This window comes from Rhea pennata, chromosome 7, assembly GCF_028389875.1.
Source record: "Rhea pennata isolate bPtePen1 chromosome 7, bPtePen1.pri, whole genome shotgun sequence".
In the NCBI taxonomy this organism is placed as follows: domain Eukaryota; kingdom Metazoa; phylum Chordata; class Aves; order Rheiformes; family Rheidae; genus Rhea; species Rhea pennata.
This window is the reverse complement of record NC_084669.1, coordinates 37,108,759-37,124,826: the sequence shown is the minus strand read 5'-3', so window position 1 is coordinate 37,124,826 and position 16,068 is coordinate 37,108,759. Positions and strand designations below refer to the sequence as shown.

Here is a 16,068-nt window from a genome sequence, read left to right as displayed (position 1 = left end):
AAAATACCTGCCCTAGATCCAATGCCTTTATCTTCAGAGGGCTGCCTGGACTGAAGCAATAGAAATCGGATGAAGTCTGGCTCTAAGGGCAGAGGCTGGTGACAGAAGAGACTAGCAGTGAAAATTGGCAGAGGGCTGAAGCAGAGAGGCAGCTGAATGTATTGGTTGCCCCAAGGACATCTGTGTTCCTGATGTGCTCAGTTGTGAAAAAGCTATGGCGATGCTCAGATGCATTGGGAAGAATGCTTCTAGTAACGACAATGCCGTATCAATGCCGTTCCTTGCACCGGGGTGGCACTTTCTGCCGGATGTTACTTACCCGGGGGCTGCCAGCAGCAGAAGGCTAAACGGCAGAAGCAGAAGGGCAGAGGAGAGGGGCTTGGCTTTCCTTAGTTATTTTACTGACCTACGTTTTGGGTGGGAACAAGCCTTTGGCTTGCGTTATCCTAGGAAAATGAAGACCTAGAGAGGTGGTTGTTTTGGATAAATATCAGGGTGGAAAAGTTGTTCAAGTTAAAGCACAAGGCTGAAATAGGAACCAAGAGACAGATGATCTACAGATGCTTTGGCAGTATCCTTGATCTTGCCTGCTCCTCTCTCAGAAGAACTTTTTTATGTTGATGTGGCTGTTGGCCAGTAGTACTGAAGGTTTTGAGTACATTATAGACTACTAAACATTGTGTGTGATAATGTAGAAATAAAAATTAATGAGGAAAGACTTTTGCTCTAATACATAATGAAGTGTAGGTCTGATCTTGTGCCTTTTCCTTTTTTTGTGGCCTTATATTGTGATTTTGTTTTTTAAAGCTTTCTACTCTTTAGTGAACTCCAGCTTTCTGTTTTGGGGGAAATAGTTATAGGTGCAAAACAATCTCTGCTGGTAGAGCTAGCAAATGGCAAATTGTAGAAGAGGACTGAGTATAGAACACTGACAGAATTCTGTGAAAACGTGATAGAAAAGAGGAAAAAGTGAGACTGGGTGGACTGAGTGGCCAGCTGTGGCTCTAAGTAATTTTTTCCAAGGTTCAGCCCAAATGTCAAGTTCCTTTCTAGTTCTCTAAGGTAGTTTACTGCCTGCTAATTCATTTATTAGTTGTGACCCAGACCCTTCAACACTATGAAGTAGGTTTAAAGATGTCGAGGTTCCTTAGATTCACAAATTTGATGATGCCAATTTTTAGGACTCGTGTTTAAAAGGATTTTCATTTCTTTTCCTCTTTTCTGCTATAATGAAGAATAGCAACTTTAACAGTAATAAAGAATCTTAGCGTTTGTTCTTAATCCCATGACATCAGGAGATGTTCCCAATTTTATAGGATTAATGTGACATTTGATGCTTCCAGTATTGCCTCTTGTGAGTATTGTGCTGCTGTTGCAGGTACGACTTGGTTGTAATACGGCAAAACCTTCACGGTACTAGCTACAACTGCCAAGTTAGATGTGGAGGGAGAACCTCTAGATGTCTAATATTGGTTAAATTTTATTTACAGGTGATGGAATATGAAAACAGGATCAGAGCCTATTCCACACCAGACAAAATCTTCAGATACTTTGCAACTTTGAAAGTAATAAATGAGCATGGTGAATCGGAGGTTTTCATGACACCGCAGGATTTTGTGAGATCAATAACACCTAATGAAAAACAACCAGAAAGTAAGTAAGTGTGTGTGTGTGTGTAGTAAATGGAGAAAAAGATGCAACTAAGGGCAAAAACTGCAGTCTCTGCTTGCTTAGTTTTTTGCAAGGAAGTATAGTGCTGAGCACAGAAAGGGGCCTTCTAGCTGATTAGTGCCTGGGGCACTCTGGTGATGAAGATGGGTGGTGTTCTCAAGCCACACTTCATAGCAGTGTGACAATATGCAAAAAGGAGTGCCACAAGGCAGAGAGCCACTAATGTGACTGAGCTGGAGCCACACTCACCACTCCAACAGGAACCTGCAGCGCGTCTAGGCTGGTTTGTAACCAGTTGACTCACAGCAGCGCAGTGTGGCCAAATAGTGGCTGTATCTCATATCCCTAAGTGTTGGTTGCAGTACAGTCAGTGCTGACTTCTTGGGAGTTTTGCATCCAGGATTGTTAGGGCTATAAAGCACCCCTGGAAGCTATCTATTCTGTCTCCCGGCCCCCAAACCAAAATTAACAGTATGCCCAAACCTTCCTGCGGTGCAGTGAAATGCTATTTTATGTTAATAGACTTCTTTGATTACAAGCCCTTGAAAACATGCAAGAAAGCCCTCTCTTGCTTTGCTCTTGGAAGATTACTTTTAAGTTGAAGTGTTTTAATAACTGTCATAAACGTGTAGAAGGTGGATGCTTTGGCAAGGAATACCTTTGAAAGCGAGGGCTCCTGGCAGCCCCGTTTGCGTCGCTGGTTTGAGCTGTGATGCAGCTGGCTAGCCCAGGACTCGCCTCTCCAGCTGCTGCAAATCCCCTGAGGTTTGGGATGAAACACGGCAGTTTTGGTACTTCTGCAGGGAGGCAGGCAGCAAACCGGAGAGCGATCGCTGACTTCTCTGGTCTGGAAATCTGCGTCCTGAGTGTTTGCGAAGAGGTTGGTGGGAAGATTGTGTGTGTGTGCGTGTGTGTTCTATTTGGGGTGAAATGTGGTGAAGTCACGTTTTTGTACGCTTGCAATGTGTCTCAAAGTATGAAACAGATTTCTGTCAAAATTCTCTTCAAGCTTTGAAGAACCTCAGCCCCCAAGTGTTACCTTTTTTGAGAGCGTGGTTTATGTATGAACTGTGAAACTGTTTTGATCTATTTGACAGCTGCTAAATAAATATCATGTATACTTGTACTTAGAAAACAACAATATGAAATGTATACGGGGGGGAGAGAAAATAATCCTGTCATTAATGTTAAAACATGCTTGTGAATCAAAATGAAGCTTTTTATCAAGTCCTGAAAATAGTTTGTTTTTTCTTTTTAAGAATTACATGTTCTCATCTTCAGTGCTGGGATATTTTGAGCAACAAACAGAAGACAATGGCTGTAGGTGCTGGAACTGCATGGTATTTTATCTTAAATATCTAAAGCACCTTGAGTTATTTTTCAGAAGCAGTAGCAGTGGTTGAGTTGGAGTCTTCCTATGCAAGTTACTTTGTCAGCCTGCTTAAAAATAAAAATCATGTCCTATCATGAACTGTAAGATATCTGATTGTTCTACTACTTCTGTGCAATATATGTGCTTGGTACATTTAAAGTGCACATAGATAATATTTCGAGAAGCGTAAAGAAAATGAATACTTTAGAGATAAGTAAAGATGAATAATGCGTAATAGTGTGTCAGTGTTACAAGCCACTAACTTTTTAATGCAGCTATTATTATTCTGGCTAGATGAGCACCTGCAGTGGCCCTGAGAAGCCTGTGTGGCCGGACCTTTAAATACCTGCGAAGGCTGCAAGTCAGTGGCACAACGCAGCCTGTGGGTGAGGAAGATAACAGGTACTCTCAAAGCGGCACTGCATGGAAATCTGGTCCTGGCTTCCCCTCAGCAGGCAAAGCAGCTAGTGCAGGCATCCTTGTGTCTTGCCCGGATCAAGTCTCAAACCAACAAACGTTGCTAGCATGGATTTGCTTAAAGTCGGCGTGGTAGACGTTGTTTCTTAGGAGTGCTATGGATCATGGCAGTCATGCTAAACGATTTTTAAAAACATAGCAAGGATTAGAAGAGTAAAACCGTTAATACTGTAGTGAAGACATACCACCCATAACCTCATTCCCAAATGTTTTTAAAACTGGTAATGAAGGAGATACGGGTGAATTTAAAACCAGAACTTGCAGCATGACTAAGCCTGCTGGCTGGTTTATTTTTATATTTCACATTTGTTTAATTGTTTTTACTCACTGATGACAATCTGCGTCTGGACCCGTGTCCGGTCCGCTCTGCGGACGTTTGTAGGCGGTTGGCACCTGCTGTCCCTGCCCACGCCTCAAGCTTTGGTTATTTGTGCTCGGCAGGGGAATGCCGGGGCCGCTTTCCTGCAGCGTCACGACTCGGGTATGCGGTGGCGGAGGGTACGCCCTGCGCCCGGGCTGCCGCGTGCCTGGCCCGTGCGTCAGCCTCAGCCCAAACCTGCCTCGGAAACCACCTCGAGGCAGCGGTGTAACCCCGCTGTAGTCATGCGAGCTAGATTGGGTAACGCTTAACTTGGCCATGACGAATTTCTTTCTGCAGTAGTGTCAACATAGAAGGTTTTAATGGGTAGTAATTGGGGGTAGGTTTGTGCTGCAAAGCAATTATAGGACTATTTGCATTCACAGGCTGTCCGCTGCTCCTCCATTTGTTTTGTTTAACTTGCAGGATTGTGGAAAGATCATCATGGGGTGCACCTGGGCTAATACTCTGGCTAGGTGGTAATATTTTTTTTTTTGTGCAAGTCCCCCAATTGTCTCCATTTGCTTCATGTTCCTGCAGGTCTCCTAAATGGTTTTGATGTGTGTGAGGAGACCTTCAAAAATCCTCTGAGGGGGACACATCCAAAGGGACTTTAGAGCACTTACTGTGCCTGTGCAACTGGAAGTATTGCTGTATGGTATCTGGCTTACTTGGCCTAAAGCTAACCAGTTTGCAGAAGAAGACTGTGAAACCCAGCCAGGACCATTAGATACAGCATGTGGTTTCTGTACGTGACTGGTTCCTCTCTGAATGCCCAGCCTCTGAAAGCCAGAGGCTGCTGTGTCTTCCTGCAGTAGACTCTGAACGTAAATTCACTTGGTATGTAATTTGCACAATTGCAAAATGCTCCCATGTGGATATTTGAGGGGATATGTGATAGCTGTGATCCCATAACTGGAAGACAGTCCTTAAAATTGTGAGGGCAGAGAGGGGAAAGGCGTTATACCCACTAGGTAGCTTAATTCCAGTTTTTCAGATGGTTGTTTTTCATGTGTGCACTTGGTGAGCAGTTGAACACAAGCTGGGTTCTGAATTACTACATTATGAGTAATGTTTGTTATTTTGGATTAGACTTATAAAATATCAGTGTGATCTTCTGTAGAACTAGCAGTCCTGAGCTGTGACAAGCAAATGCCAGCCCAGCCTCTGTGGGGAAGGAGAAGAACTCGCTGGATTTGTGCAAGGGGATTTGCGTAAATCCCTAAATTTACACAAAGCGTGCAGCTGGGGTATTTAGGACCCAGAGGGAAACCAGAAACACAGAATTTGCATTCCAGTTTGCTACTGACAATCTTTTTTTTTTTTAATAACCTATGTAGAAAATTCTTCCTGTTGACAGAGGCTTATTTCTGTGTTCTTCCCCAAATACATCTGTTGGAGAGGTCTTCAGGGGAAGAACATAGTTTACTAGTGAGATGGGGAAGTAACTTGGTGATTAGCTCTCCAAATGGGGAGGATAGGTTAGGACCCCAAATGAGTTCATTGAGCTATCATTTGGTTGGAGAATACTTGCTGGAATTCGCAACTTGGGAAGCAGCTCCTTAGCTGAAGCCGGAATTCAAGGGAAGTTTGAGAGGCATTTGGTATTTTGTATCAACTTTATTTTTCTTCTCACTTGTGACAGTGTCCGTTTCTAATTAAATACTGAAGCTGTTATGCAGAACAAATTGGAGCCTGTCCTGAAATTTTGAAATAGTAAGCCTAGTTATGATATGAGCTGGCTGACCTAAGAATGATAATTAACTGTTCTGGTTTAAGTAGCCCTCTTGGAGGGAGACCCCTCTGAGACTGCACTGCAGGATTTCAAAGGCTCTGCCTGGGGGTTTCAGCTGAAGGCTACGTAAGGGCTACCAGCAAGAAAAGCGATACCGGTGCACTTACACCGCCTCTCACGAGTGCAAACCCTTGTTCCTGGCCTTCAGGGGAAGTGGGCAGTGAGGATGTGCAGTGATTCAGGGAACTCTTGTGCATTACAGTGGCTTTCATGAGGATGCAGAGCTGGCTGTAGTTCAGCAAACTCGGTTGTCTTAAGAGTTACTTCCCTGGGAGCTTGATGTATGTATATTTTTTCCTTCCTCTTTTCCCTTTGAGGTAACCGTTTGCATGCTTGAGTGCAAATGATAACCTGGGTTTCCATTCCTGCAGGAGCGTTTGCCTCCTGGGAGTCCTTTGCAAAACCTAGTGTGTGGTTATTTTTTTATTTGTTTCCTTTTTGTGTAATTTCTTCATTCCTAGGAGAAGGTTATCAGTGAACCTTGTTATACCTTGTTTAATAGCCTAGAAATTGAATGGTGAAGAGGAAGAGGTGCTTTCAGGTACGCACTTATGTACATTTCTTTTGGTGATTGCATGAGGACTGCTGGTGTAGGTGATGGGATGGCGCGCCTGATGTGCATGTTGTAGAGGTAATAACTTGTCTGTTGGAGGAGGAGAAGACTTGAACTGAACAGTTCCTCAAAGGGCACAACTTCAACACAAGCCTGAGATTGTTATTTACTTAGAGATTAAATAGTTCTTCCTACCAGTTTGGAATCTGGATTACAGATTTGGACAGGCAGTTTCAATGCTGTATGCTCCTGTAATGCACTGCGTGTGCTTAGTAGGCTCTCCTTTAGTCTTGGTAATTAGTCCTTTAGCTCATCTGCTTGCAAGAAAGGAGTCTGTGTTGTGTATCAACCAGCTGGGGGGGGAGAAAGGGAGATAATGCATAAACATTACGTAAATAATGTGAAAATCTGACAAAGATATAACATCTGAAGAGAGTTGAAAAGGTTATTCCATCTCACTGGAAAACTATTGACAACCCAGAGGAAATCATTATATATTCTCATTGATCTCAACTCTCTCTCTCTCTCTTTTTTTTTTTTTTGGCATAATGTAATCATCCTCTTGGAAATATTTAACAAAAAAGTGTCTAAAAACTGCCTTTATTTTTCAGGACAGTGTGAAGGGTTTAACAATATCCTGTGTAGTTATTAGCTAGCTCTGAGTGCATCTGTGGCATGTACACTTCCATTCATCAGTGGAATTACCTTTAGATTTTAAGTAGAGCTGAACAAGAGTAGCAGCGAGGTGGTTGTGTTGTTTTTTGTCCTCCCTTGCATGAGTATTTCTTTGTCTTCCTTCTCTGTAGAACATCCTTCCTCCCCCAAAATGAAGAGGGTAAACGCACCAAGTACGTCTCCTTCAACTGCTTCTTTTCCCTAGAGTAGCAGGCAGTGAGAATAAGTCATTTAGGTTTATTTTAAAACATTCTTATTTTTGCAGTGCTGTGAAAGTGCTTTCCCTTGAATTAAAAATTGAGGTCTCTATTTTTAGTATTTTCTGTGATGGAGCGGCGTCAATCTAATCTGAAACAACGCTTAACAACGGTGCCACGTCTTCCTGAGCTGCTCTGCGGCAGTGCTCCTCCCTTTTGCCCCCCTGTTCGTGCTTCAGGTGGTTTGAGGAAAAAACAGCAGTATTGAAAGTTAAGCCGCGAGACACAGCGGTCCCGTGGAGGTCTGCGAAGCTGCGCCGTTGCTCTATAGCTCCTGAAACCATTTCTGGTTTTCCCTGTAGTCTGTCTTGGAGGAAATCCTTTAATCTGATTCTGCGAGGATGTCAGCTCCTGCTTTGTCCTGAAGGGTGGAAGAGTTCTTTTTACTCTAAAACCTGCCTGTTGGCTTGCATTCTTGGAGCTCTTCGGTGCTAGCCCAGCCACTGGTATCTGTTCTGAGTCGAGTTCAGGTATGATGCACAGAAGGTCCCGTGGTAGCCTTAACTTTGCATGCTCCCTTTCAATACCAAATGTATTATAAGTAGCCTTCGTTCCTTTACTTATTCCGATTCAATTGCCTTGCTGTTTTTTTGCAGCGTTTCCATTTTGCTGGTTCTCATAACGGCAATCCTGTCCACGTGAGCGCTGAGTTCCTGTTGTAGAAATCTTTGAGGAAAATCCTTTTGACTGACTGACTTAATGCAAAGAAAGAAAAACACAAGTGTTAGGCAACAGTCCCTCTTCTTTGGTTCCTTTTGTCACCTTTTAATATTAAAAAGACTTGTTGAAAATGCATAGTTAAGACCAGAAAAAAATAAACTCTGCTGGGAGAAGTACAATGAACTGACTAAAACTCTGTATGCCTAGAACATGTAAATGCTTTTCTTGGCTTAACTTTCACAGGTTTTGAATTAGTTTATTCTGTTGGGAGCTATTGTAAGGGAAATTTTGTCGATAGACTTAAACGGGCAGCTTAGTTAATGCAGTAAGGAAGATGGGGTAACGATGTGCATAATTGGGAGAGAGGCTGAACATAAAGTGCTGATGTGAATCAGTATGCTTGTATTTGCAGTGTCTTAGCATGTGAAGTTGTGTTTCAGCACATGCCAATTCAACGACATGAAAAAATGCAGCAAAGGATGTGAGAACTTTGTGCTGCATTTTCATAATCGCTTCTCCCCTATCTGGGAGATAGGCATAAAGCAAGATTACGGATTTGCTTCTCTTCAAGTATGGTTGTGTTGAAGGGGTCTGATGTAACTTGGTATTTCTGAAACTTAAGGTAGTGATGGAAATGTGTCTGTAGCAACTGCTGTGGTTGTAAGCAAAATTTTCACCTAATTATGAAATGCTCCAGGCTCGTAGGCCTGGCGGCTTCAGCATCTAGGATGACTGTTCTGATGTAGATATAAAAAGGCTATAGAAGTATGTCGTGGTCCATTGCTCTGTCCCTGGCAGGAATCCTCTCTGGTTACTCGGGTGTTTGGGGTTTTTCTTCTGCTCACATACAGTGGCATTTGAGGAAGAACGTGAAAACAAGTAGCTCCACACCCAAGTGAATGAGACTCACTTGAACCCCAGCTCTCCTATGTTCAAAACTGCTCGTCTTGCTGGTGTGTCTTCCTTTGGCCAATTCTATCGCTTTTTGGTAATCTGCTACTCTTGACTCCCCTGCTGCTTTCTGGTCTCCCCCAGTCATACCCCTCTTCCCCTCTTTTCCCCACCTCGTGCGGAAAGCGCGAAGCTCCAGAGCGATCAGAAGAGCTCTGTTTGAGTTCTGCCTCATCTCCTTTCAGAAAGCACCTTTCTGGCTTTGTATTGCCAAGCACAAATAACTAAGCTTTCTGAATATTTCTGTCACCCTGCCTATCTGTGTGTTCATCAGCGTATGTGTAGCCTTCTGGATGAGGCTGATGAGGCTGAGGGGTTTGTTCCTTACCAAAAAACCCACCAGCATTTGCAGAGTTATTTGGCTTTTTCCCTTAGAGATAGAAAGATCTTTTAAGAGAAGGCAGGGAGGGAGATTTATTACCAAATCTTATCTCTTGTACCATCGCAAAACAGTTTCTCTAGCTCAAGCATTCACGTTCTCACGAATGCTGCTGCGACTTTATAATTTGACTATTGCAAGCACACTTATATTAAAATATGAGCAAGCTTTTTGGATTTATCTGGAGACTTACCAATTGATTTGGGGAGCAATTCTTCATTTTTCTGGCTGGGCAGGTGTTTCAGTCCCTCTGAGACATGCTAGGTATTATGCTGCTGTAGTCCCTGCCGGAAGGAAATTTCCATGCCTCATGCTATGAGTTGTTTGCCTTTCATGATAAAATGCAGTGTATGAGATCAAAGCAGTTAATTTTTTTCCCCTCTCTCCTTGTAGTTTCTAGCAATGTTACTGTTCAGCTAATACATCTGACTTTCTAATCCCCACACAAGCTGAAGTCCCTGGAAATGCAACTTTTATGTTTTTAAAAGCTTTTTTTAAAAACTATCTCTTTTTTTCCTCTTTCAGACCTGGGCCTGGATCAGTTCATTGTGAAACGTTATGATGGAAAGGTGAGCATGTTTGACAATTGAGCATATATTATTCAATAGCCTTTGTAACCTAGAGTCCTTGAGTTATTAGCTGCGTATGTAGGTCTAAGTTAAATGAAGTAATCTCTTTGGCGCTTTCTTCAGTAGCGTTGCAGTGTTGCTCACGTCATGAGGGTGAATGAGAAATACTTTTTTTCAAGGAGGGTTTAATGTTGAGCATCAAAATACTATTTCTTTCCGTACTAGCAAGCGAGGGAATTCTATATTGTAATAGTAGTTCCTAGCTTTTTTTAATATGATTATAGGTGAGCCCTGTGACTTGTGCCTTTCAAGGGGAAACTTGCTTGACTTTTTCCTTTCCAGAATTGCTTCCAGATTCCTGAAGAAAGGAGATGCTCTTATGCTTAATTGCTTTCCGAGTGTGTGTTTCCATCCCTTTCGAATGCCTTTACTTCATTCCCCAGATTTGAACTCTAGGTCCTTTCTACAGTGATACGAGACTGGGATGTCTGTGTCCCACCGTGTGTCGGTAATGAGCTGAGCAGTCTCTGACAACTTGGTTTGCCTGTGCAGCATCCTACTGTCCCACCCTTTACGCAAATCTGAGAGCAAATTAACTGCACCATAAAACACATCGATGCAGTGGTGCGACGGCAGAAGTGGCCTTGACCCTGGGACTAACAGCTCATGTGCCCGTTAACTTCTTGATGCAGCTAACTGCAATTTAGTTGAATGCAGTATTGTATCACTGTGGGCACAGAATGATGATCCAGCTGTTAGTAATATTTTCACCTCATTTGCATCAGAATTACCTGAAAATGCAAACTTCTCTCTTTGCGAAAGAAATTGTCTCCTCATCTGTTCGTCGCTGAATTATGGGCCTGGTATACAGTGTTAGGCATTTCCAGAAAGTCTTGGAGTACAAGCTTGCATTTAAACCTGATAGAGTCAGTATGGGCAGAACATGTGCTTTTTCCTGGCTTGTTTTGCATTTTGTAGGAGAAGGTAGAGAAAGAAGGTGATCAAATATGAGGTCCCTGTCATCAGTGGTACAGAAATGTTCCAGTTACCAGGCAGCTGAGCAAAGTTTTGCTTGAGAACAGGCAATTGGAAGGTAGTATTTTGGCAGTTGTTTTTGATTCATAAAGCTATGAAACATTTTGTGATCACTTGTTTCCCCCATCCCCCCACCCCAGGTGTCTGCTTTTCATGATTTAAAAACAAATAAAAAGAGTACGTGTATTCTTTACAGCATGTCAAATGTTTCTCCTACTGGTTTATGACTGACTATTTTCCGTCAGCCCGCCTTCATCACTTCATCGTGTCAAGCTATCTCGCTCATCCCTTAGGCTTTAGGTAAACAAGATTTTGTTTTTAGGGAAGAAATGCTGAATCCCCCACTACTTCTTCTTCTTTTTTTTTTTTTTTTTTTTTTGCTAATAGTTTCTCTGTTCTTGAGTTCTCAGCATTCAGTTCCCATCAAGTGGGATAAAAGATTCAAAGCCAAACAGTTTGCTGAACTTGACTTTCTCTTCTTTTGTGCTTTGGCACCGAGGGCTAAATTGCAACACGTTGTGATGCTGGTGACACAGTTGGCACACTAGGTTGTTAAAAAGCACGATCAGTGTTTGAGATACTGTGCCTAAAATGTACTTTTAGGACCTTGCCAAGCAAAAGGGGGCATGTGTGTGCCGACTGGAGGGTGGAGTATTGATAGCCCTCTGCCTTTGCCTTGTGCACTGCTTGTCTCCCATGCTGACCTGCAGCAGGGTGAAATTGCTTTTTATGTAACATGCAGATGTTGGTGCCGTGTGTGATGGTCTGGATACACTGAAAGTGAGACAGCAGATTTGAAGGAGCGTAATGGACTCGTTTTTATTGTAGTTTTCTCTTGGGACCTCTTTTTCATGGTCTAATAACACTTGAGAAACTGTTTACTACATCTAAAATGGAAAAAATGAATATTCTTGTTTGGCTGTCTGCTTAAAGACCGCTTGAGATTGAATAAGTTTTACCCTGGCCATCAGGGTGGTGGTAGTGTCCAGGGGAAAGGATAGTTTGAGGAGAGTACAAAATAAGCTGGCTTTGGAGGTCCTGTGGTAAAGAAGCTGTGAGTTGGCCAAGCTTTCTGATACCAGCTTGTTCTCATTAGTTGGAAAACCATCTCATTTCAGTGCAGCCAAGCAGCAGCTGAGGTGCCACTGAGCTGACCCTCCCCATGTTCAGGTTGGAGTTGTAGAGCAACAGCGGAGGGATAAAACGCTCTTACTTCTTTGTCTTCCTGCCCCTTTCCAACTGCGTATTGCTCTGGGCCTATCGAAGCATCCTCTACCAGAGGCGTCTTCCTCAGCTGGGTGTTTGCCTTTGGAGATGTGGTTCTGGTGCTTTTAGGTTTGCACGCTGTTGTGGCTGAGCAGTGCAAGCAGAAGGCTAAGAGATCCACTGTTCGGACACAAGCAAGCAGTGGCACTAAAAAGTAGGCACATTCTGCAAGCTAGATACTGGCTAAAGAGCAGAAGTGAGAGCGGATTTTAGTTCCGGGCAGAGATTTATACTTAAAAAGCATATAAAAAATAATTTAGGGAGATTCAGTACAAAGAATAGAACTAGCTGCAGAGTCAGCTGCATTTTAACTATATATTACAAGACAGTTTAAACTATCAGTGTCATTTTGTGCACGTATGTTCAAGATTAAAATGGCACGGCGTTACAGGTGTACGAGCCGCTCTCTTTGCGGGGCGAACTCTACGCAGAGCCACGCTCCGAGCGGCTAATCGGCCGCCCTGCGGTCGCTGGGGCTGCCCTCGCCAAAGGGTGTTCGGGGTGACGTGCCTCCGTTGTAGTCGTGCGAGGTTTCCAAAGCAGCTTGCCGTGCGTGTGATTGAATGTTACGGTGAGGATACAATACCCTCTTTCCTCTTTCTGCTGCTCCTCCTCCTCCTCCTTAGTGGTAATTTATAGAGTTGCTGGAGAGGGAGACAAATGTTACTGCCTTCTTAATGGGAGCAGTGCTCGTGTAACTTGAGCCTAAATGCTTTTTCCTTACTCGTTCTGAGACCAACAGCCCCAGAAACATTCATCCAGGGAAAGTCTTTGGTCAGATTTATTTGCTAATGTGAATTCATGTTTTTCTTTGACCTGCTGTTGGGCTGAATATGTAGGGAAGCAACTCTGTCTCCTGGCTCCTTTTTGGCCAAGGATGCTTGTTTTTCAGCCAGGGGAGCTAGCTGTCAGAAAGCAGAGGAAAAAGGGCGTTGAAGGCTCTTCGTTTGGTGTCAAAAAAAAAAAAAAAATCAGTTTGCAACCATCTAGATGTGTTTGTTTTAGGCTTGGACATACTTTAAGCACATTTCCATAGCAGGCGTGTGGACTGGTGCCTGGCTGCCATCACTGAGCTTTAGTGAAAAGGAACAACCTATTTTGTAGCTTACGGTGCTGTGAAATTAAGGGGTCCAGACCCTAATTACTCAACCGTTCAATTCACACAGTGCCTGTTTCTTCCTCCAGTGTTTTGGGATGTGTTCAAGACAAATGCTGCTCTTTGGCTAAACTGTAAAACAGCGTGCTCATCAGTGGCCCGTGCTGTCGCTCTTCAAAGCATGCCCCTCGTTAAGTGCCCTTGAAATGCTCTCTAAGATCTGATGTTTCCCCTACTGCGTAATGTTCATTAAGGCCTTTCAGCTGGGCCTAAGAAAAAATCCTTTTGAGTGCGATGTGGAGGTTTTCTTCTCCCTGAGCTGTGCAGACCATCTCCAGAGCTGTCTCTGGCCAAGGAATAGCAAGTTTGCACTTGGAGCTCTTCAGTCTACCCTGAAGCATAACCACATACATTAGTGAAGCTGACCTCACATCAGTTTTTCAGATTGATGTGTTGGACTGTCCGTTTCATTGCCCTGCTAAGCGAAAAGGCAAGTAGAGCAATAGTGATGAATAACCAAATCAAACTCTCAAATTACTAAACAGAAGTATATCTTCTAGTGCGTGCTATGTGGCACGAGCTATGGTAATGTTACGTTAGTTGTAATACAGCATTTGTTTTAAGTTTTAGGTGCTTTCTATTTATTTGATGTTCTTATGCCTTATGCATTAATGATTGACCTCTAATTAAAAAGAAAAAAGCTTCTGGCAGAATTCATCTCTTCAAAAATTAAAAAAAAAAAGGCGATGCTGTTAGTAGTGCTCCTCTAAAGTGAGCTGCATATCCAGGTGTTCAAAGCAAACTGTGCCCTGTTAGCTGTGGGCAGAGAGGAGCGCCGCTGGGGTGCGATGAGGAAGAGCTCCCAGGGTGTCCCGGGGCTGCGCCGTTCAGCAACGCAGCCCGTGCCGAGCGTCGGCTGGAGACGGCGGAGGGACGGAGTGTGTGTACGGCGTGGATCCCTCTCGGTGTAACTGTGTGTTCACGCTGAAGGCAAGCTGGAATGTTTTTAAGAGACCTTTTAGCTTAATTAGGGAAAAACTTAGATAGCACATTTAATGCAGAATATACTTCATTTGTTGTTTTTTTTTTCCTCCTGTGGGGGATAACTTCTCACTGCTGCTCAGTGTGAACAAAAGCTTAAAAGCTCCCAGTAGTAGCTTACCTTTGTGTTACCATTGATGAAGTAAGTAATTACTGAGGCTTTTCTTGCCTTCTAATTTATCAGTTAGGTAATTCTTCCTAGCATTTATATTTACGTATATAGATATTTTTTGGCACATTACAGTAATGCAGAACAATCATAAAATTGAGGAATAGGAAAATACATCAGATGGCTTCTGTGCCTGTTCCTTCCAGAGAATTTTGCCCCTCAAGTTAGGAAACAGTCAGTCTCTGCTGGTGGTGCAAGACTTGCTTGGAGCCAGGAGGGTCTACAGGTAATTTTGAGTCAAGGTCCATTTCAATCCTCCTCACTTCACAGAAGGAAAGACGATTTGCTTTTAAGCATGCCCAGATGTTCTGGCTGCAAACTTAAATGGAAAGCACAAACTTGTAATTTTTTGTTTTATCCTGGCAATTTGTGCAAAGCTGTATGTACTTTAGTGTTGTGCTTGTTCTTTTGTTCTTTTTTTTTTTTTTTTGGGGGGGGGAGGGTGGAGGTGAGGAAGATTAGGGGGCTGTTTTTTTTTTTTTTTGTTTTTTTTAATTAACATGTCCTCCATTGAATTTATGTAGGGAGGGGATAATGAGTTGAATGAAACTTGATGTAGCACTTTGGGAGTCCAGGAGCCTGCAAAGAGCCCAGGCAGGATCCCTGCAGAGAGGAGGACTTGAGGCTGATGGATTATCCTTAAAGCTGGTCTGTCAAGTGGATTGAAGGATGTTGCTGCCACGTCTGAAGGAAAGATAAAGAGGTTTTGTCCGTTAGCCTGAACTCTTGGGATCCTTTCCTTTGGGTACAGGCTCAGGCTTGAGCGTGGAACCTTCCCCACCGTGCTGCCAGCTGTGGTAGACGTGAGTTTGCAGTAAGGAAGGCAAGTTTGCAGTTCTGTTTTCATTTAGGAAGCAAATGTCGGATCAGAACTCTGTTCTTAAAATGCTCAAGTTCAACTGAAAAGTTGCATCCTTTTGAATGAAGTTTAAATGGTATCTTGAACTGTTGCAATTCAATAAATAACAGCCTGAAGTGCATGTGCAGCCGACTTCCTGTGCTTGTTAATTGAGAGAGATGCTTGGTACTTTAGCTTAGACACAAAGAAAACTGAGGAGTTCTGCAAGTTTAACTGTGGAAGGTCCTGCCAGCTCCTATTGCAAGAATGTTTAAAGTAAATGAGTCTCTAGTGTAACCGGTTTCAGCTGTTGGCTCTAGGTTATGACTGGATTAGAGATAATTTGAGACATCATGTATCCTGTTCCATAATCTATATAAAATGTCACTGTCTAATTTCAGATTTCCTGCTTTTAAATTCCTTCAGCTTCTGATCTTTCTTAGTACAGGTAGCTTTTACACAATAAGCAGGAGGTGTCTCTACCTATTACTTAGGTAATAACCTTGTATTCTTCTTAAGTCACCAAATTATTTGAGTGGAAACAAGCAGAGATGCAGTTTATGGCAGATAATCACAAAATCTGTGTTCTCAGGCTGACACTTTTCTCTTCTCTGCTTTCTTTGGCGTCACTGGTCCACGGTTTTGGGTTTCTTCGCTTGTCCTTTCTCCTCCCAGCCAGACTTGCTCCTTCTAATTACTTTGAATGGTGCTTTTAAGTTTGTTTGATGTGCATAGTGGTGTTTTGTTTTTTTTTTTTTTGTTTTGTTTTGTTTTTTTTTTTAAGATATGGAGGAACTTGGAGCCTTCCCTATAGGCTTCTGGACTTAAATAGCACTGTGACTTAAATACAAAGTGACTGCAATATGGCTGGGTGTTAGATAATCATCAGGTTTCTTACCGGGACCC

At 42.9% G+C, this 16,068-nt stretch overlaps 1 protein-coding gene across 2 annotated transcripts in view; it reads left to right on the top strand.

Annotated features, from left to right (window-relative positions):
• Positions 1-16,068, top strand: part of MICU1 (mitochondrial calcium uptake 1) — a 117,729-nt gene that overhangs the window by 36,222 nt on the left and 65,439 nt on the right. For both annotated transcript variants that reach the window (XM_062580366.1, XM_062580365.1), the window contains exons 4-5: positions 1,491-1,653; positions 9,674-9,717. In XM_062580366.1, coding sequence (XP_062436350.1) covers positions 1,491-1,653; positions 9,674-9,717 — 207 coding nt within the window. The remainder of the gene's footprint in view (positions 1-1,490; positions 1,654-9,673; positions 9,718-16,068) is intronic.